At 46.2% G+C, this 21,856-nt stretch overlaps 1 protein-coding gene across 2 annotated transcripts in view; it reads left to right on the top strand.

Moving 5' to 3' along the window:
- MMP24 (matrix metallopeptidase 24) overlaps nucleotides 1-20,006 on the top strand; it is a 69,406-nt gene extending 49,400 nt beyond the window's left edge. For both annotated transcript variants that reach the window (XM_019513088.1, XM_019513089.1), the window contains 4 exons: nucleotides 2,267-2,481; nucleotides 10,476-10,614; nucleotides 16,114-16,380; nucleotides 18,243-20,006. In XM_019513088.1, coding sequence (XP_019368633.1) covers nucleotides 2,267-2,481; nucleotides 10,476-10,614; nucleotides 16,114-16,380; nucleotides 18,243-18,580 — 959 coding nt within the window. In that variant the 3' untranslated portion in view covers nucleotides 18,581-20,006. The remainder of the gene's footprint in view (nucleotides 1-2,266; nucleotides 2,482-10,475; nucleotides 10,615-16,113; nucleotides 16,381-18,242) is intronic.
- Nucleotides 20,007-21,856: the final 1,850 nt, after the last annotated feature.

Genomic DNA, 21,856 nt, shown 5'->3' with positions numbered 1-21,856 from the left:
CTTCACAAGCAGAAAACAGGTACCAAGGGCTTTTTCTTTTAATGGAAAAGAATTGAACAAAAAACAAGGGTTCAAAGATGAAACCAGACACATTCAAACTGGAAATTAGATGCAATCCTTTAGCAGTGGTTAATTGGCAAATGGTTAATTCTGGGCAAATAATCCCAAATAAAGTGGAGGATTTTCCATCTCCTGTTGTTTTTAAGTCATGCGTGGATGCGTTCCCAGAAGTTGTGGCGTGTAGTCAAACACAAAGACAAGCTACTGGACACCATACAGAGAAAGGTAGTTAACTGTGTTAGTCTGAAGTCAGGCAGAATGCAGATGCATCTCTGCCCTGTTTTCTGCTGGGCACAGCAGAGCTGTAGCTGACTGACAGTTATTAGCCTATGATGTATAGGAAGACTCTTCTGGTTTTCAAAACTCTGAATCTATGAATCAGCAGAGAAAGGACAGGTTAAACCCTGAGAGTGGATAAGATAACCTAGAAATAGGGTGTAAAGTGAGTAAGAACATGGAACCTAACAGAAAGTGAAAGGAGGAGGCAGTGATGGTGACTCCACCAAAGGAGGTGCTCTAGAGCAGAGGGAGAATAAGGGAAGGCTTGTTTTTCAAATCCCAGTGAGGATCATATATATAATAAGGTGAGGATACAGCAGTATTAAAAGCAGCAGAGAGCTCAAGAAGGTTGAGAATGAAATAAAAGCCAGAGATCTGGCAAGGAAGGGATCATTAGAGACCTGAATGAGAAGGCTTTCAGTAGAGTCAAAATACTGGAAACCAGTTGGGTGCAGACAGAAGTGCAGTCCTCAGCTGTAACTCAGAATGATTTTTGCAAAGTTGCCCCCAGACCAAAGATAAGTTCACTGTTGGTTCCAGGGGGGAAGGAAATGTAGCTGTGGGGCTGGAAGCCTGCAGCCAGGTTCCCACAACTCTCTGCCAGTGTCACTGTTTTGAGCGTGGGAGTGGGGAAAGGCAGTGGAGAGCTTGTTTTTGGGGCTGGTGCTGAAGGGCGGGGTGGGTGAACTGGAGCCCTGCCACCTTAGCAGGGGCTCCAATACACCCACCTCACCTCCAGGGGAGGCTGAAAACCCCCCAGATTGAGCTCCCTCCACTCCCTTCCCCCCCTCTCATTCTCAAAACAGGAAGAGTCTAGGAGCTCTGCAGACAAAAGTTCCAGAAGATGCTACTTTTTGAAACATCTTTATCTGATACCTCATGTAATGAGGTTTTTCACCCAACCAGCCATTTTTTATGATGTCTGCAGCTGGGCACTTGTGTTTGGTCACAGCTATAGACTGCTTTCTGTGGCCAGGTCAGGTGAAAATTGTCACTTCTATCTGCAATTGGAAGGGATTCAGTGCAGAGCTAGAGGAAAAGAAATCCATACTCACTCTAGGGCAGAAGAGAAGGAGAAAGTTAGGTCAGCATTTAGGAGGATAGGTATGGTGGAGAGATGTTTATTTGAGGGTAGGGGAGACCAAGCATACTTTCAATGAGAGGGAGGGAAAAAATCAGAGAAAAGGTTAGGATTGTGTAGGAAGGTGAAGAATGATGTGAATAGGGAGTAATAGAAATAAAGAAGTGGGAACAAACAGGACCATATGGACAAATGGATGAATGAGACTGAACAAAAGATAGAAGACCTCAGTGTCTGTGATAGGGGGCTGGACAAGATGTTTGAAAGAGTAAATGAGAAAGAAGAAGAGGTAAATGGCAGGAGATCCAGGTGAACTTTATCAAATTTCTCATTAAAGAAGAAAGATCTTACGCAAAGAGAGGAAGGAACAGGAAGAGAGGAAGACTTAAGGAGTGAGTCAAAGGCCGTTCCTGAACCGTGGTCATTTCTTGGCTGTTCCTGTTCCATAGGGGCAGTAAACAGCTATTGTCTTTCAATCAAGCAGTGGCTGCGGTTAGAATATTTTTGTTTATTTATTTCCCCTTTATCCTTCCATGTTTGAACACATATTTACATGTATACACTCATTTTAAATTCTTCTCATTCAGCTGTTATTTAAAAACATTGCACACCTCTTAGGCTTGCAGAAAACAGCAGACAGATATTCTCAGCTAGATTCAAGTTCCTATCTTACTGCTTTCCTCTGTCAGGGGAATGGGTTTTTACTTGTCTGCAATACTGTATATAAGGAATGACTCAATCCCTGAATTAAGAATTTTCAGTTGGACTTTTGTCTTTCAGATGTCTTAGGAGTAAACACAGACATTCAAATATACACCTTCTAACCATTTTTCTTTTATTTCCTAGGTCCACCTGCTGACCCACTGGAGCCCACCAGACCATTACCAACTCTTCCTGTCCGAAGAATTCATTCCACTTCAGAAAGAAAACATGAGAGACAACCAAGACCCCCTAGACCTCCTTTAGGTGATAGGCCGTCTGTGCCAGGCATGAAGCCCAACATATGTGATGGCAATTTTAATACTGTGGCTCTCTTTAGAGGAGAAATGTTTGTTTTCAAGGTACTAAGAACTGTATATTAACAATGGTGTTTTCTTCCTTCCAGTTTACATCCTGAAGAAGACTAATGTGTGTAAACAACTAGATGTTATCTGTTATTTTACCATTTACATATCAATAGAAAACATGTAGCTGTCATATAATCAATGGATTTGCCTAGGAAAGGGCTCACATTCCCCGATACTGTCAAGGGCCCTGCCCCCTCCCACTGCAGTGGCTGGGGGGGTGCAGCCAGATGCTGGCTGGCAGTGCCCCCTGGGAGAGGGCAGGGACAGGGTTATACAGAGGGAACAGGAGGGCATTGTCAACACGTAGGGGGTGCATGCAGGTGCATGTGCACCCCCTGAGTGTGGCAGTGCACCCTCTATGAAAAGTATCAGCATCAGCACAGTGGGTGCTGCCACCTGGGACCAGACAGTGTTGGCAGCACCCATGGGTGATACAGCCAGCAGCATCTGTGGGCAGTCCCTGACCCCTCGTTGGCATTTGTCCCCCTTCCCCCCACTGATAGCACCAGCAGTGTCTGCAGGAGCTCCCTGCTTACTGCTGCCACGCTCCTGCTGCCGCCCCCATGCTCCTGCCTCCACCAGCACTGCCGTGCCCCACCAGCCACTGGGGGCACAGGTCATTCATGCATGCGGGGCCTTATTCCACCGCTCAACGGTGGCAGCAGCAGTCAGGGCAGGCAAACATAACTGGTCCACCAGGGGGAGTGGAGGTAAAAGCGAAAATAACCCTCTTCCCTGCCTATTCTGCCTCAGGGGCCATGCAGGCCCGCCACTGCAGCAGAGAGTGGGGAGGACCCAGCAGACTTGGCTCAGGTCCCTACCAGTAGGACAGGGAGGGAGGAATTAAACCCTAACTCCGGCCAAACCCCTGCCCATGCCTGTTCCTCCCTGTCCCTGGTCCGGCTGGGGAGCAGAGCAGTGGGGGCAGCCCTGTTGGACTAGAGCACAGAGCCCAGCCCAAACAGCATGCCAGGATGCTGGGGAACTCTGGTTCAAGTTAAACCAGGAAGAGTTCTGGGACAGACACTGCATAAACTGCTTTGACCTAAATCAGTTAATTCTGATACTACATTCAACCAAGTTTATCTCAAATTTGTTTCAGCCATTTTGAAACTGATTTATATGCCCTGAATGTCTGTTCCGTTACAGGTTTAAATTAGTTTCTGCTCACTTAAACCAGTTTATGTGTAATGTCTGTCCCCAGCCATAGTGAAGAAGTTTTTCCAGATATCCAATCTATTTTTACTTTGCTGCAACTGTAAAGTGATCTGACCCAGTTCGAATCTCCTCTTCGTATTCACTGAAGACTTGTGTAGAGGCTATATTTGAAAAAAAAAAAGGTTGGAGTTATAGTAATTTTTTAACAACTCCAGTATCTAATTGCTTTCATTATTTATTACTAATGGCTATATGCAGGCCTAGGTCAACAATGGTGCTAGTTACTAGGGCTGTGCAAAACAGCATCATTCCAATTCGACTTCTGTTTTGCCGATTGGATGGAACAGTGTTTTGTTTTGAGTTTCATTTCATTTTGAAAGCTCTGTTCCATTTTGTTTCAGCAAAACTGTTTCGATGTTTCGCCCATACGTTATTATGGGGAAACATAAAATGCAGCAGGCAAGCAGATCAGGGGCTCCCTTGCACCCCTGGGAGGGCTGCTGGGGCTGTGCCCAAGTCATCCTGGGGGTGTGAGCCCCTGATCTGCCTGCCAGATGAGAGAAGCTGGGTGCTGCTGCCTGGGACCAGTGCAAGAAGGATCACTGCTGCCACCAGTACCAGGTGGGGGCCTGGGGCAGATCAGCTGGTGCGGAGACACTCCACCGCCTGAGGATCGGGGTAGCAGGGCCCCACAACAACTGATCTGCACCACCCGCTACCAGAGCCAGCCAGATGGGAGCCCAAGGCAGATCAGCTGGTGCAGGGACACTCCCCCACCCAGGGATCAGGGCAGCGGGTCCCTGCCTGAGCTGATCTCCCCTGCCCCCTACTGGAGCCAGCCAGGTGGGGGCCTGGGGCAGATCAGGTGTTGTAGGGACCCTTCCCAGCCCTGATCCCCACTCAAGCTGATCTGCCCTGGCCCCGCTGGCCCCAGGCAGCTGCCCCTGGCTCCTGTCAGCTGGCAGGCAGATCGGGGGCCTGCCGGCTCCCCCAGGGGTGCAGGGAGCCCCCAATCTGCCTGCTGGATGACAGGAGGCAGGTGCTGCTGGCTGGGACCAGCGCTGAAGCCAGTAACCTTGGCTTCGAAACTAAAAACGTTTTGAAACTTTTGAAATGTTTCAAGTTCCATTGTTTTGTTTCAAAGCTGTTTTGAAGGCTTTTGTTTTGTTTTGTTTTGATTTAGCTGTTTCAAGCTTAAAACAGCTTTGAGACGAATCACTGGCAAAATTTGACACAGTCCTACTAGTTAGGGTTCTGTTGGTCATAATGGCTTAGGTATGTGAGGGAGACTGGGTAAGTGTCAAAAGACTTCTCGTTGGTAGGCTGTGTTAACAAACTTTAAATGGGGTAGACAGGTGAAAAAAATCATATGGATCCTTGGGTCATTCCAACCAATGTGAGAGGTTTAGTGATTAATTGATAAAGCAAGATTAATAGCAAAGCATAAAGCATAATTTTATGGGATGGGTGTTGAATACCACAAAGCAAAGCTGGCCAGGCTTTCAGTCTTGAAAGGCTGGGGATTCTCCAAATTAGTTGGCAGGTGTTGTGTAGGGATCTCCAAATTCCCCACCAAGCTGACATACAGTATTTATGCATGACTGATAAACATAATTTCTGTATTCTAATATGTAATCCCAGATTGGTTTTATTTAAATTTCTTTGATTCACTGAAACTTTCAAAACTGGATTAAACCAGATTTCTTGTGGACCTAAAAAGTGTCAATTAGTTAAGATACAAATCATTGAGATAGTAAAAGGAGCAAAAGGGGGAGGTTCCCCCTCTCACCTTTTATGGTTTGACAAGGCTGCTTTGCTTTCTCAGATTCCTTTCATCTTGTGCTCTGTTTGATAGTGTCTAATGAGACATACAAATGGCTTTCCTTTGCTATGTTAACCAAGCCAACTGCTGTATCTGTAAAAGTTGATACTACAGTCGCTCAGGCTTCTTTTGAGGCCTTCTGCTTTAGCTCATTTATGCAGCTCAGGTCCAGGCTTCTTAAAAATGGCCAAGTCTGACACAAGCTTGTAACATTGCCTTACAGCTGCAAGCCCAATCTCTTGCAGATCTTTAAAATTCTGTGGCTGCTGGCTACCTTGAGGAGCAGTACATCATGTCCCTACTGCTCTTACTCCACTTCATATGGAAGCTGTATTATAAGGGACACTGAGGCAGAATTTTGAGTAAGCTTTTAAAGGCACAGAGAACTTGGGACTTGGAGACTGAGTTTTCTCTTCACATAGTGCTGTGTCACTACCACAGCCTTTGAAACCAACAAAGCAACTGCCAGTTAGGGTCAGAGTCACTACTTATCCTTCTCTGGCAATGCAGACTAGAATCATAGAATCATAGAAAATTAGGTCAGGAAGGGACCTCAAGAGATCATCAAGTCCAACCATCTGCTCAAAGCAGGACCATCCACAGCTAAACCATTCCAGCCAGGGCTTTGTCAAGCCAGGTCTTAAAAACTTTCAAGGATGGAGATTCCACCACCTCTCTAGGTAGCCCATTCTAGTGCTTCACCACCCTTCTAGTGAGAGTTTTTCCTAATATCCAACCTAAACTTCCCATGCTGCAACTTAAGACTGTTGCTTCTTGTTCTGTCATCTGCCCAGCTGTCCACCCAGATTATGTGGACAGATCAAGGACCTTGAACACTTGGAGTAACATTCTGTTCCTTTTCTGGTCATCTCAACATCCACATCTGGTGATCTACATGACAGTTCTTGTTATCTAAGTGCCAAAAATGTCATATACAGTAAAAGCCGCGTTAACCGGTACTTCATTAACCAGCATGCTCTATTAACCGGCATGCCAGTCGACGCAGCAAAAGGGAAACCAGAAGTGGGACTTCTGGTTTTGTTGAATCCCACAGCCCAGGGGAAAGCAACCTGTGTGGAGCCCCCTTCCCTTTCCTCTGGCACACTGACACCAGGGGTGGCACAGTTAATCTGAGATGTGGATGTGCTGGACATGGCGGAAGGGGAATCTTTGCCCTATCAGGCAAAAACGCCTCTCAGATAACTGGCACATTTGGTTATCTGGCACCCCCCATTTCCCATGGGTGCCAGATAACAGAGCTTTTGCTGTACAAGGAGATGGTCATTCTGTTCCTGGGCACCTAGTTCAGCACATGTGGATAACAGTGGCACTCACCTGGGAAGATGGGTTTTTTGTGTTCCAGGTCTCTCTTATCCAGAGGGAATTTGATTCTGCGTGTCTCTGATGTCCCAGAAAAGCAATCAAACTACTCTGCCACAGGTCAGCCATTAGCAAGCCCGTTTTTCACAGTCCTTTTGAATCTGAGCCACTAACATAGCTATTAGGAAAAAATGGATGGAAAGCAGAGCAGAGCAAAAGTTTCTCCATCACAGGGAGCAAGGATCCAAGCTAGAAACCAGACCTCCCCTTTCAAGGCAGCAGCCACATCACTGAGACATACAGGCTCTAGTACCTCTCCCTCCCACGACTGCCAAGGGATCCAACTTCCAGAGGACTGCCAGAACAGGGCTGGCTCATTGCCGATGGTGATATGGTGTTAGTATGCTGGAAAGTCAAAGAGTTTGAGGTTCAAACCCTCTTTGGGGGATGGGGGCAGATCCTAGGGCCTCCTGCTTCCTAACTAATGCCAGGTGTGGGCAAAATGAGGCCCACAGGCTAGATCCAGCTCACCGAAGTATTTTGTCCAGCCCAGGTCCTTTGGTCCTGCCCAGCCCAGGTGTGGGGGGCAGCCTGGGCTGTGGTACATGTGGCTGGTCCCACTGCTCCTGGGTGTGCAGCGGGGCTGGGGCAGCATAGCAGCTGGCCTCCATTTCCCAGCAGCTCAGGCTCCAGCTCCTTCCTAGTGCCACAGCTGTTAGACCCAGCCCTGCTGCCTGGGTACGCTGGCCCATCCATCCTGCACCCACTGCCAGGGGTGGGACTCATGCAGGCAGGACTCTCGGCCACGAGGCTGGTACAGGCCTGAGGGTGGGCTGGGAGTGAAGTCCAGGAGCAAGTTGCAGGGTTGGGGCTGGGGAGACCCCAGGGTCTTGAGGCAGTGACAGCATGGGGCCAGGACCCAGGGCACAGCTGCATTCTGCTCCCTGCATGCCCCTGCCTACAGAACCAGTGCCTGTCACAGGCGCATGGGCAGCATATTGCAGCTCTGCACCAGCCTGGCCTTATGTCATCACTGCCGTGAGACCCTGCCCCATGATCTCAGCCTAGCCCACCCATCCTTCTCCCAAACACTGGTCCCCACCCATCAGCAGCCCCATCCTACATAGGGAGTTTTGGTGAGCAACAGCAGTGGGTGGGTGCTGACCTGGCCTGTGACAGCTCAACAAAACTCCCTATGTGGTTCGTGGGCCCAAATATTTTCCCATACCTGCAGTAGCCAGCAAGATACTGGGAGAAAGAATGGCATAATTCTCTCTGATCTTGTTGCCAGTGTATGTACCCAGTCTAGGGGCATAAGGTACTCACACATAGTTGTCCACAACCAGGGCTATGCACCCAAGACCAGAATAGCCATCTGTGTGTAAGTGGCAGTGTTGGCACTTAAAGATCATATAAATCAGGGGTTCCCAACCTTTTTTATGCTGAGGACCGGCAAATCGCGGACCAGAAATGACTATGGTGGACCAGCAGTGATTGGCATACTGCAGGCTGGCAGCCAACCCTTTTTTAAATTGAGTATGTCCGCAGTTTGCTGGTCCACAGTCACTTCCAGTCCACAGCAGGCAGCCCTCCTGTGAACCGGCAGCCAACCCTTCGCAGCCCAGTACCAGGCCACAGCATGGGGGTTGGGAACCCCTGATACAGATGACTCAATCTGGAAATGAGAGGAGCAGAAAGGAACAGAATGTTGTCCTTTGTCCTACTTTGGTGCTTTGATGAATCTGAATTTAAGAAGAAATGGCCAGAAGTAAATATAGCCTCTTTTTACATGGTAGGATGCAGCAGCATTCTCTTGGGGTTTTCTGTTTAAATGCCTGGGTATGAAACTTTTAATGTTTGAAAAGCGAAGTAAATTTTCAGGAAAACCCCATGAGAATTAAAATAGAGATTATGTTACATTAATAGAAAGTACAATATCTTACAGAGATATTGTAATTTTCCCAACAGTGTGCCTTATACATAAAGGTAACATTTAAACATGTCACTTAAGTTGGGACCACAAGCAGTAAAAAGTTTTGATCATATTGACCGTGTTTTGTCATTACAAGACATATTTAAGGTATAGTTAAGAGATATTCCATAAATTGGTATTTTGTAACTGGCAGTGGCTTTTATAGGGGCTAAGTTTGTCTTTATTATTTTAAATAAGTAATCATTTATGGAAATATATGGAGTGCTAGTACAGCAGATACAGAAGGATAAACATCTGTACATGATGACATGGCTGGAGTGCTGATGCACACAGGCTTCTTAATATACTCAGTATGGGATGCAAATACAAATACAAGCAGTACACTATGGCATCTGTCAGACTTCATAGGCTCTAGTGACCAGCAAAGCCCAGTACATACTTTGGACATAAATGAAAGACCAGGGATGGGAGTGAAGGTCACAGGTTGATAACAAGGATGTAAGTATGTGGATGCACTTGGCCTCCATGTTGTCCTCCCAGCATCCTGGTGGCTCTGGATTTAGGACCCAGATGCCTTGTTCCAGAGAAGGGGGGCCACCCCTCCCTAACCCTCAGACCGACCACAACCTTTCCATTCAATAATAGACAAATGTATTGATATGCAGTGATAACAGAAAAGAAACAATACAAACAATCAAACAATTCTATATATCTACCAATCCTAAGGCTGTCATCAGAGTCAGAATACATCTGGCCAGGATGCAGGCTTCACTCTAATGCTCTCTCTTAGGTATCAGATGTCAGCATGTCAGCAGCCTGGAGGTGGGATGCCGAAGCCCATCCCCTGCAGTGGAGTAGATAAGATGGGCTGGTGGTGTGCCCTCTGTCCATGGTGGCCTCAAGGACCCCTCCCAGGGAGCAGGGATCCCTCTCAGGGCCCTCTTGGGGAAGAGAAGACCCCTTTTTTACTCTCAAGTCTCTGCTTTTGTATTCTTTTTCCCTCCTGTTGACTCCTGATGACTCTTCATTTGTGGGTATCACTGACTGGTCTCTCTGTGTTCATCATACTGTCCACATCCTGTGTTGTCAGCCAAAATCCCATTTTCATACACCTATCACATGCCCACATCCTAATTTGGAGCTTTACCATGGTCCTCCAAAGTTGGTCTGTTCCCCCAAAAACAGAAACCTCTGGCCCCCTACTCTAGGGCCTTGTGAGCTGGTGCCACCTTATCTCATGTTATGGAACAGTGCCCCCTCTTTCCTAGGCTGTGTGCGTATCTGTTGGCCTTGTTGTGTTAGACAGCCTTTCTGCTTCTGAAGGCTCAGAAAACTGGGTTCGAGACCCAAGCTTTTAGAAATCAATTAACACTTGCTGCTCATCCTGAACCATTCTAAGACATAGGTATACCTATAAGCCAATACCCCCAAAAGCAAACCTTTAAAATACCATTTTCAAGCCATCATATTCCACCTGCAGCTCTCTCCTCACACATGCACCCACCCAGAAAAACACACACTGATTACAGCATAGTAACCATTAGTACAAGTGCCCTAGCCTTTTTCATTTGAATTGAAAGTATGCTCTCAAATTTAGCCAAAGTTGGCCAAAATGCAAATGTCTTTTCAAGATCAGTGCAACTTCACAGAGTTTGAGTCCATCATTCTGACACCTGGGAGCACTTCACTTTAATTAGTAGCTGAATCCAATGTACAAAAATTCAGATACATTGAGAGTCATTTTTTTTCATTTAGGATCGGTGGTTTTGGCGTCTGCGCAACAATCGAGTACAGGAGGGATATCCCATGCAAATTGAACAGTTCTGGAAAGGCCTCCCTACAAAGATTGATGCTGCCTATGAGAGGTCTGATGGGAAATTTGTTTTCTTTAAAGGTGTAGTATGTTTATGTTACTGACTTCATATCACTGTTCATATTTATGGTGCAGGGTTTGAAAAAGGGGTTTGTTACACCTGTATTCTTGAACTGATTGGAACTACATCTCATGTTTGAATCAGGTCACTAATCTAGTCATAGAACCTAATTTCCAGTTATTCAGGGCTAGCTGTTTAAGGATATTTAGGTGCCTAAAATATTGGTAAAATCATTAGATCATTGGGAGATAGGTACTTGGGCACTTCTAGAAATTTCACTAGGTACCCCTCTGCTTATGGTATTTTCAAGAATGCCACCAAAAACTAAGTTCTCCCCATTTCCTCCTGCTTCAGGTACAGCAAACCTGCAACTAGAGTGATAAGTAATTTCTAGGGATGCCCCAGCACCATTCATCAGTGTGTGAGAGCAGTGGCAGCGGTGGCAGTGTCCCAGGAGCATCCTCACCACTTCAGTGCCAGGGTTGTTTTTTACAAAACAGAAGTGTTTGGAGCTTATTTTTCAACATCTACTTTGAGAGTACCATGAGGCAAATGAGCCATGCATAAATACCTTTGAAAATCTGTCTTTGGCTTACGTCATTCTCTGACCTCTGGGACATGAGGAGGATTTGGCCCAGAGGTCCATGGATTCAAAGTGATAATTAATTGGAATTCATTTAACACCAAACAAAAGCACCTGTATAAAGGGCATGTTTCTCTGAGCATGTCTACACATTGCCATACAACAACGTTGCTACAGTGCTGTACAGATGGCTAGTGTGCCATGCACTTGGTACGTGATTAGATTTCGCTGCTACATCACCGTAGCTATTCCAGGGGAGTGCGCCACTACAGTGACATAGCTGCCAATCACATGTAGACCTGCATAATCACAACATTGCCATAGCACACCATGCGGTGATGTAGCGTGTCACTATGTTGCCATAGGGCAACACATAGATCGGGGTGGGCAAAATACAGCCTGCAGGCCAGATCCAACCCATGAGGCCATTCTGTCTGGCCCGTGGGGCCCCTAAAAATTTTTAAAAATTAATATTTATCTGTCCTTGGTTCCTGTTAAAAATAACAGGAGCCAGGGGCAATAGGACCCAGGGGAAGCCCTGGCGTGCTCCTGCAACAGCAGGGCCCAACCAGCTCTGCCTCCTCAGCCAGAAGCCCCACCAGGGGCTTCTGGCCTGCAACTATGTGCCTCCTCTGGCACGGGAAATTCAGGTAGGGCAGGGGAGGACCACAGGCAGGGAAGGAGCTGGTGCTGAGCACAGGGAAAAGTGGACCCTCCCCATGGCCAGCACTCCCTGCTGTAGCCACTCGCAGCCCATGCAGGGCTGTCCTGAGCAGGCATAGGCAGCCCCACATGGGCTGTGAATGGCTGCAGCACAGGGCACCAGCCATGGGGCAGGGGAGGGGCCGCTTTTCCCCATGCTCAGCACCAGCTTGTAACCCGCCCCTGTTGCCAGCCTAGGCCCTGGGCCCTGCACCAGCTGCGGGCTTGCCTGTCAGGGCTGCGCCAGAGCAGAAGCAGCTGCTCAGCGTGGAGGAAAGCGGCCCCCCCTGCTTGCGCAACAGGCAGTGTTTGCTGCTGCTGCCCACCAGGAGTTCATGCACTGGGCAGCACAGAGGTAGTGGTGGCAAACACTGCCCAGCACGACAAGTGTGGAGGCCGAGCAGCTGCTGCCACTGTGGTGCAGCTCCGATGGGTGAGCCCAGAGCTGGTGCAAGGCTCAGGCTGGCAGCAGGGGTGGGTTACAAGCTGGTGCTAAATGCAGAAAAAGCAGCCCCTCGCCCACGCTGTGGCTGGCACTCCATGCTGCAGCCACTCGCAGCCCGTGTAGAGCTGCCTGTGCCTGTGCCTGCGCCTGTGCCTGTTCAGGACAGCCCCATGTCAGCTGCAAACAGCTGCAGCAAGGAGTGCCAGCCACAGGGCAGGGGAGGGGACACTTTTCCCCATACTCAGCACCAGCTTCTTCCCTGCTGGTGAGCAGGGGGTCAGGGCTGCACACTGCCACAAACCTGTACTGCGGGTTTGGGGGGGCACTGGGAGTGAGCAGATGTGAGAGTCAGTGGGAGCACGGGGTCTGTACCAGTGTCCTGGGGCCAGCACCGGTGGGGCCCAGAGCAGGGTGGCAGGGGTACAGGGTCCTGGCTGGCAGGGGCTCTATGGAGCCAAGCCAGCTTTCCCTTCTCTCTGCTGGTGCAGCCGAGCCTGGCTCCACAGACTCCTGCTAGCCTGTGCCTCACTCTGGGCCTCACCAGTGCTGGCCCTGAGACATTGGTCCCAAGACAGTGACCAGGGGGCGGGGCACCTGTCAAGGGTCAGGGCTACCCATGCGGCCCTTGACAGCTTGCCAGAACTGGGTAGGTGGCCCTTGGCCCAAGATAACTGCCCGCCCCGATGTAGATGCACCCTCTGTGTTGCATGCCTATAGCCTGAAGTAGATCTCTTCTTAAATGGCAAATTAAGTTATTCTGGATTGTAAACAGGAATAAGTGGTAACCATAGAACTTATGGATCATAAAATCATAGGAGCATGAGATAGAAATGTGCCTTTGATCACATCTTTTTTGCTACAGTATTCAGTTTCCATTACAAATGTGATTTGACACCACAGTCCAAATACTTACAAAATCCTTTTATCCTGAGTGTACAGAAGAATTGCTTTGGAAAGCAGAATCAAACCTGAAAACTAAATTACAAGTGAATTCATGTAGGAAAGACTGTTTCTAAAGTTTTCAGAAATTTTTCCCCACACATTATTCAAAAATATGGTTTTTTTTCTTTAACCCCAAAATTTGAACTAGTTAGTCCTTATAATTTGAATAGTGAAATCCTCTTATTAATAATGACATAATTTTTTTAAGTTACTGAAAGTTAGATCTCTTGCTTTTGTGAATTCCATAATGTGACCTAGAGAAAATGTGATTTTAAGAAAACTCAAGTTCCACCTAATCCACAACTTTATTTTCTAAAACTAAAATTAATCTCCAGCTGTTTAACTTGTGAAGAGTTTTCATTATGTAATATTACTCTTCAAACTATTTGTAACCAGTATTTATACATTTCAGACTTTCATCTATTCATAAATAGTTTGTGAACAGGATTTTTATGAATCTATAAATATAAATCAGGCATATTTATAAATCATCCATGGATTATCTAAACATTGGATCACTACACATGAATTAGATCCAGGAGCAGTTTACTCATGAGTAAACTACTCATGAGTAAACACTCCTGTGCAGGCATCCACTTGTGCAGGAACGTGGGACCATATTTCCTGCTATTGGCAGCAAACTGCTCCTAGGGACCTGCAGTGGGCCCCTGTCACCACCAAGGGGAGCTCTAGGCTCCCCCTGGGTGCTAGCCCAGGGGCTGACAGGGAGCACAGTGCCAGGAGACAGCTGTCTCCAACATTGCACCTTGACCCTGGGGGTACTGCCTGCTGCCGGGGCAGAGACAAGGTTCCTCTGCCCTGGCAGCAGGGAGCCCCTGGCCCCAGCTCCCCAGTCAGGGACAGGGGACTTGAAAAGAGCTGCAGAGGAGGGACAGTTCCCAGCCCCCTGCACTGATATTTTGGTGGGGCTGTTAGCTGCCCCATGGATGGATCAGGGCGGAGGGCTGGGACCTACACCACCCCTGCAGGTCTTTCCAAACCCCGTACCTCAATCACACAATCATGGCATGGGGCTGGGACCTGCCCCCGACCAGGACAGTTCCCAGCCCCTGTTCTGCAATTGTGGGACAAAGGCTGGAGAGCCTGTTCCCCAGCCAGCTCTACACTCCTGGAGCTGAGCGGGAAACAGGCTCCCCAGCCCCTACCGAGAGGGAGCTCCCAGTGCCAGCTCCACAGTCAACAGCCAGCACTGGGAAATAAGGATCTCTCAGTGCCAGCCCCAGAGCCTCAGACCTGCACTGGGAGATAAGGGTCTCCTAGCCCTCTGCTTCCCAATCAGGATGGCAAAGTGGGGGCTAGGAGATAAGGATGAGAATGTGTTTCAGCATGTTATGCCAAAAGCGTGAAGAAATGCCTATGGACACTAGGGCTGTGCAAAGCTTCAGGTGCTGATTCAATTCAGAGGAGATTCAGCCATCAGATCCAAATTGAATCAGGGGACCAATTAAAAGGTCTGAATCGATTCAAAGCTCTCCAAATTGATTTGGAAAAGATTCAGAGAGCTTCGGCAATTTGGGCAGTCCCCACGGGCTGCAGCAGGGAGCTGGACCCAGCGTCCATGCTGGTAAGTACAGGGTGGGGGAGGGGAGGCTGGAGAGGGAGGAGGGAACCATGGGGGGACCTCTGCCAGGCCCCATCCCTTGTCTGCCCCCTCCCCACATTGGCTGCCTTGCCTGGCCCAACTCCCGGTTGTTTAAAAAAAACCCTACTCACTGGGTGATGCCAGGTGGGGGGTGATCACTGCTGCCCCCACTGTCCTACACCACACGGGGGGGCTCTTCCATGAGCCCTCCAACCCCCGCCTGCTCTCCAAGACGCTCCCCCACGTGGCTGCCCCACCCATCCCAGCTCCCAGTTCTTTAAAAAAATAAAACAGACTCACCGACTCCTGCAGCAGTCTCGGGGCTTTTGGGAGCTCATGGAAGAGCCCCCATGTAGTGCAGGGCAGTGGGAGGCGGTGGGGATCGCTTCCCACTAGCAGGAACTGGTGAGCCGTGGTTTTTTGTTTTGTTTTTTTTTTAAACGGCCAGGAGCTGGGGTGAGCGGGGCAGCCATGGGGGGGCTGGGAGAGCAGGTGGGGGTTGTGGGGCTCATGGCAGAGCCCCCCATGCATCATGGAGCAGCGGGGATCGCCCCCTGCTGGGCAGGAACCAGTGAGTACAGGCTTTTTTTTTTTTCAAAGAGCCAGGACACAGGGCCAGGCAGGGCAGCTGTTGAGAATGGGCAGGAGATGCGGCCTGTGTGATTTGGAGATTCGGCTAATTCAGCAGCAGCTGAATCTCTGAATCCGAGTCAGCCAGCTCAATTCAGGACAGTGATTTAAATCACTGAATCGAATCACTGTCCCCCAGATTGGCCAAATCCGAAGTGAATACTAGCTACTTCACACAGGCCTAATGGACACCTCTTCCATTTATAACTATTCAACATTTTTCTGGTAACGCTGGTACTAAAAACACAAATAAAGGATCTGAAGTGTATTTTGAGGTGTTTGTCACCTCTCTAGTAATGTCTGTCAATGCCTTGTTCTACTAGTGAATTACTTTTGCCTGCTCTTGCTCTCCATCTCTCTCTCCATCCTTTCTGTTTGTCTCAGATAACAAAGTGGAGAGCCAGCACTATCTGATCAGCCAGCTCTCTGCAGGCAACCAGTAAGTTCTTGTAGGTCACTAAAGGTCTATGCGGCACAGTTTATGGATCTCTGTGTTTAGTGATTTTTCTTACAGATGTTCCCTTTTGTGTGCCTAACTCTAAGCTCAGTAACAGGATCTAGATTTTGATTGCATCTCAGTAATGTGTGTGTTTCTTTTCTTCCCACTTACCTAGGAGATAAATACTGGGTTTTTAAGGAAGTGACAGCAGAGCCAGGGTACCCACACAGCCTAGTGGAGCTGGGAATCTCTCTTCCACGGGAAGGCATCGACACAGCTTTGCGATGGGAACCAGTAGGCAAAACCTACTTCTTCAAAGGAGACAGGTATTGGAGATACAATGAGGACAAGAGAGCTACTGACCCAGGATACCCAAAGCCGATCACTGTGTGGAGAGGAATCCCACAGGCCCCACAAGGAGCTTTTGTCAGCAAGGAAGGCTGTACGTATCCCCATTTTGTTATAAGTGGTTGTCAGACGAATAGCAGGGAAGCTTCCTGGGAGTTAGTGTACATATTTTTACTGAGAAGGGATTTAGGCCTTACATTTCACAAGATTGCACTGATATTAGAGGCTAAGGAGCATAGTTACTAGCAAACAGTGACCTTCTCTGCCCCATGCAAACATATGCTTTTTTCCATAACTAACTGCCATTATTACACCGCCTCCTTGTATGTTTGCCCAGTGCTCATCCCAGTGAGCCCTTCCTGATTCTGCCTGAAGACACTGGATGCTATCATGGCAAATTATATTTACATCGCTATCACTTTCTTCCCACTGATTCTGTTCCTCCTCTGCTTCATACAACTGGGAAGGGAAAACAGGTGGATACAGCCTGTTTCTTACAGAGGACACAGGTATCCCTCAAGGCAGTGGGTCTGTCATTTCAGAAAAGGGGGACAGAGATCTGCTCTGACCTTTTGCCATGAGTTAAGAGAACAGTGACTAATAGCAGGATTTTGGGGTCATATGGGAAAGTAAGGTACCGGCCTTTCAGTAACAGGGAATATCCAAAATCCATTGCCTAATTGTTAACTATTCAACAATCCTTAAGAAGCTGCACTTAAAAAATTGATCCTATCCAGTTGCTGCTTGGGGCCATAGTTATGAAACTTAAAGTATTAAAAATAAGAACAAACATCTAAACCCTGCCAAATCATTTAGACACTGTACTCGCAGAGTCTTTAAATGTTTCTGTAATCATAGTGTTGGCTTTGGATTTAGGATCCAGATACCTTGTTTGGGGTGGGGAACCCACCCTCAGCTCAGAGGGTAATTCAATAATACACAGTGAAAATAAAAAAAACCCTCAATACAAACAATCAAACAATTATATATACCTACCAAATCCTAGGGCTGTCATCAGAGTCAAAATACATCTGGCCAGGATGCAAGATTCACTCTGAGGCTGTCTTTTTTAGGTTTCAGATGTCAGCAGCCTGGAGGTGGGATGCTGAGGCCCACAGCCCCCCTCCAGTGGGGTGTATAAGACGGGCTGGTCGTGTCCTCCATGGTGGGCTCAGAGACCCTTCATGGGGAAAAGGAACAGGGACCTGTCTTGTGGGGGAGAAGGTGGGATGGGAAAAAGGGAGGGACAAGAAGAAACAGGGAGGGACTCTTTGTTACTCTCAAGTCTCTGCTCCTCCTTCCCTTCTGATAACTCCTCATAACAGTTCATCCACACATCCACGTAGCCTTCGGGCCTTCTCCTAATTTGGGTGGTTGCCCCAGAAGCAGGACTCAGGTCCCCCCCACAACCCTGCTGCTCTAGGGTCTTGCAGCTGGTGTCACTACCTTGTGTTATAGGCAGTATGGTATATACTCCCTTTGTTCCCAGCCTTTGTGTCCTTGTTGACCTTGTTGTGTTAGACAATATGGTATGTGCCCCCTCAATTCTCAGGCTGTGACCATCCATTGGCCTTGTTAGACAGTCTGTCTGCCTCCAAGGCTGGGTAAAATTCTGTGTGTAAGACCCAAGCTCTTAGAAATCAATTATAGGAACCCTGTGGGTGAACATTTGTTATTGCTTTAATAGAACGTGTCTTCACATAGGACCCATATTTTGAAATTTCAAACAAACTGCAACTCAGCTTCTTGATTTTTCCCTTCAGAGCTTGCTCCGAATTCTAAAATCCAAGAACTTGCCTTGTAATTTTGAAATGCACCTCCTGTACATTTTGCTTTGTCCCCTCAATCTTGCTACCTTCTGAGAGGCTGACAGTGAGTGCAGACAGACTACCAGTACGTATACAGCTTCTAGGCTTTGAATAGTACAGTACAAATAACCTCTCTTTTGTCTTCTAGTTTATACATACTTTTATAAAGGGAAGGAGTATTGGAAGTTTGATAACCAGAGGCTGAGTGTGGAACCAGGTTACCCCAGGTCAATCCTCAAAGACTGGATGGGCTGCAATCAAAAGGAAGTCGAACGAAGCAAAGATAGACGCCTGCCCCATGATGATGTGGATATTATGGTGACAATAAATGATGTGCCTAACACTGTAAATGCAATTGCAGTAGTGATCCCTTGCATTTTATCTCTGTGTATCCTTGTATTGGTATACACAATCTTCCAATTTAAAAACAAAGAAGTACAGCAAAATGTTACCTATTACAAACGACCTGTCCAGGAATGGGTATGACACATAAAGCTTCACGTTAGCTCATAGCTCTGATGAGGACTACAGACAAAATAGGTTAAAAAACCCATCAAACAAAACTGTGCGAGTGACTTTGGAATCACGACATTCAGGGACTGAAAGAAGCAGAAAAAAATGAAAAAATGCAGGTGGCCTTGCAGAGTGGAGCCTCTTTCCATCTTACTGCCTTGGTCATGTGTCTGTCTTGGTGTGTCATTCTCCACAGGCCCACTTTGTGAGTATCAGAGACCTCAAGAGGAATTTTCTTCAAAATTTTTCAACTGACGTGGAAGACTTCCTTCAGTACCCTGCACCAGAGCTGTCTGTTAAACCCAGCATTCTCTACTGTAGCTAAAACACCTCTAAATGGACGTGGATTTTTAACAGTTGTCTCTTTAAAAAAGTTAAGATCATTAAATCTATGAGGTAGGAATAATTCCATTTCTTAAGAAGAAGGCATTCTGATGCTGAACCATTCTAAAAGATCTTTGTTTATTACATGAGCCAGGGAATTACCTAGATGCAATTTTCCAATACCTGCTGGTCAGATGTTTTATACATTCATAATAATGAACTGATGTTGTCTCTTAGAACATTGCATAAGGAAACATTGAGAGATCCAAGGAGATAATTCTGCATACACTATAAATTCAAGAACTCTAAGCCAGATGAAATATTAACTAGTAGCAGCAACTCCCCAACAGGAATAGTCTAAAAGACAAAATAATTGGATCTGAAACATCATTAATCTGAATGAACCCTATCTGCTTCTGTTTTAGGAACCTTTCATGTAATGAATACTTAAAAGTCCTATTCTCATTATTTTGAACTCCTTTCAGTCAGCAACAATAAATTAATTGTTACCAATATAGTGAACAATATATAGATTTGTATTTTTTCTCCTTTAAATTCTAAGAGAAGATGAGCTGTTGTTATAGTGGCATATGTAATCAGTTTGTGAAATGTGTATCTCAGATTTCTAGAGAATGAAGGTGCTTCTTTGGCTTAGATCTTGATTGCATTTTGGTGACACTGTCTGGAGAAAATAAGAACTAGACTTGTTTGTATTATTGAACCCAAATACCTTAGAAACTAAAAGCATTGTTTAACACTGACATTTATTTTTTTCATTTTTTGATCACCTCTTCAGAGCCAAACTTTTGGCAAAGATCAAGGAGGAGTGCCAAGTATGATGAGAAATCTTGTCTCACAAGATTGCTACCCAGATTTTGAGGATTTATTTGTTAGTCTCAAAAAAGATCTTCGTAAATGTCTGACCTTTTGATATTAATCTTTCACTTATCTCCTACCCAGAGAGCAGTTGCCTGCCCTTCTTTCTCATAAGTGTGAATAGTTTAGGATGTCATTGCCTAGCTAGAGATTGCCTTCATCTGATTATCCATGCTGCAATAAAAACAGTGTTAACTAATTGTGAAAGAAAATGGAAATATAATTCCTTGTAACAAGGTGACATTCAGCTTTGTTCAGAGGGGTCAGCTCAAGGCCTAGGCAATATTCACATTCATTTACACCCCATTTAAGCTTCAAAATAGGAAAAAAGCACATAATGTACATTGTTAGCCTAGGGCTGAATTTCACCCCAGTGCAGGCAAAGCACAAAGCGTTGAACATCCATTTAATATTCATGTATGTTCCACACATGCGGAAAATCAATTATAAAAATCAAAGCTATGGTCTTTCGTTTATCTTAACATTTAACCTGCGACATGTAGGTATCATTACAAAGACATGGAAGGAAGAAGTAGAAATATTGTTAGCATATTTCCAATTTTTTAATTTTTGGCTCATGCCCAGATATTATTGGATTAAGGCCATACAAGCAGATATGTGAGAAGCAAAGGTTTTTGTTTTATGTGACCAGATGTGTGGTTGGAATAGAAGGCAAAGTAAATATAGACTGACTAAATAAGATGTATATAACGAGAGCACAAGCTTTAGGGAGCTGAAGTTCACTTTTATCAGAGGTTGTGAAAAAACATGCAGAGAGCAGAGTATAAAGTGTAGTGAGTGATTAAAATACAATAGATAAGGAAGGTGGAGGGAGAGGGAGGTGGGAAGGGGGAGGAGAAATGCTGTAAGAGGCATACAAGCAAAGAACCCATAGGAACAAAGGTGGGGAGGGAAGGGGGTGACAAAAACTAATCCAGGTAATGACATAAGACTCCATAATCCCTGTTTAAACCATAGTTAACACAGTCCAGTTTGCAGATGATTTCTTGTTCTACAGTCTGCTATCCTATTGTTCTTTTCTTTTCTCTGTTTGTTTGCCTGAGAACAGCAATTCTGAGGTCAGCGATTGAGTGTCGAGGCAGGTTGAAGTGTTCTGCTTCAGCCTTTTGGGTCTTTTGGCAGCTGAGATGTCAGTTTAGTGTTCATTCTTTCTTGCATATTGAGATCACCCTGTCTGTCTGGTGTAGGCAACAGAGGGGTATTATAAGCAGGTGATGAAGAGTGCTTCACATTTGAATGCTTGTCTAAATCTATCTCAATCATGCAGTTGGGCCAGTAAAAGATATCATCCACAAAGATCCTTGACTCTCACATAATTCCTGGGTCATCAAGCTACATCACTCCAACACTGCCATATAAGCCAATAGATACTTTCAGTGATTCCCACTTGACCTGTATATGTGGTTCTAGACTGTACTTTGTATTTTATCCTTTATAATTTATTTCAGTAGCTAAGAAGTCTATTGTATTTTCAATAGAATTTCAAAATCAGTGAGACTTGGTAGATAAAGTAGTTCGAATTGTAGTGAAAGATGTGATAGTGTCTTACGATGGCTGAAGAAGTGCAAAGGACCAAATACAGCAGAACAGCTAATCACTAGAAAACCTCCCAATGCAGTATATTGCTATGTGTACTACCATGTGTGGGGGAATGCACATTATAAACTTCAGAGCCATGTTATACATTGCATTTACCATGTATTTTGACTGATTCCTCTGTACTTTGCTATCTCTTTTGTGTCTTTAACATACCAAATCTCTGAGCAGCTTCAAACAGCCACCATTAAAAAAAACAAAAATGAAAAATGCACAATCTTCCAGATAAGTGTTTCTTTCTTTTTCCTCTTCCCCAAAGGCAATATTCCCCCAGAAATTAAACTGGTCTTTGGGACAGGATGCGTAATATGAACTCTTACACCAAGGACAAATTTAATGTCAGCTAGCTCCTTTGTCACTGGAGCTAGAAATAGTGGCCTCTATTGATTTAGAAATTCAGGAATGCCTTTACAAATAAGGTAATCTTTCTGG

This window comes from Gavialis gangeticus, unplaced genomic scaffold (assembly GCF_001723915.1).
Source record: "Gavialis gangeticus isolate Ggan-Ray unplaced genomic scaffold, GavGan_comp1, whole genome shotgun sequence".
Classification (NCBI taxonomy): Eukaryota; Metazoa; Chordata; order Crocodylia; family Gavialidae; genus Gavialis; species Gavialis gangeticus.
This window is presented reverse-complemented; position numbering and strand designations above follow the sequence as displayed.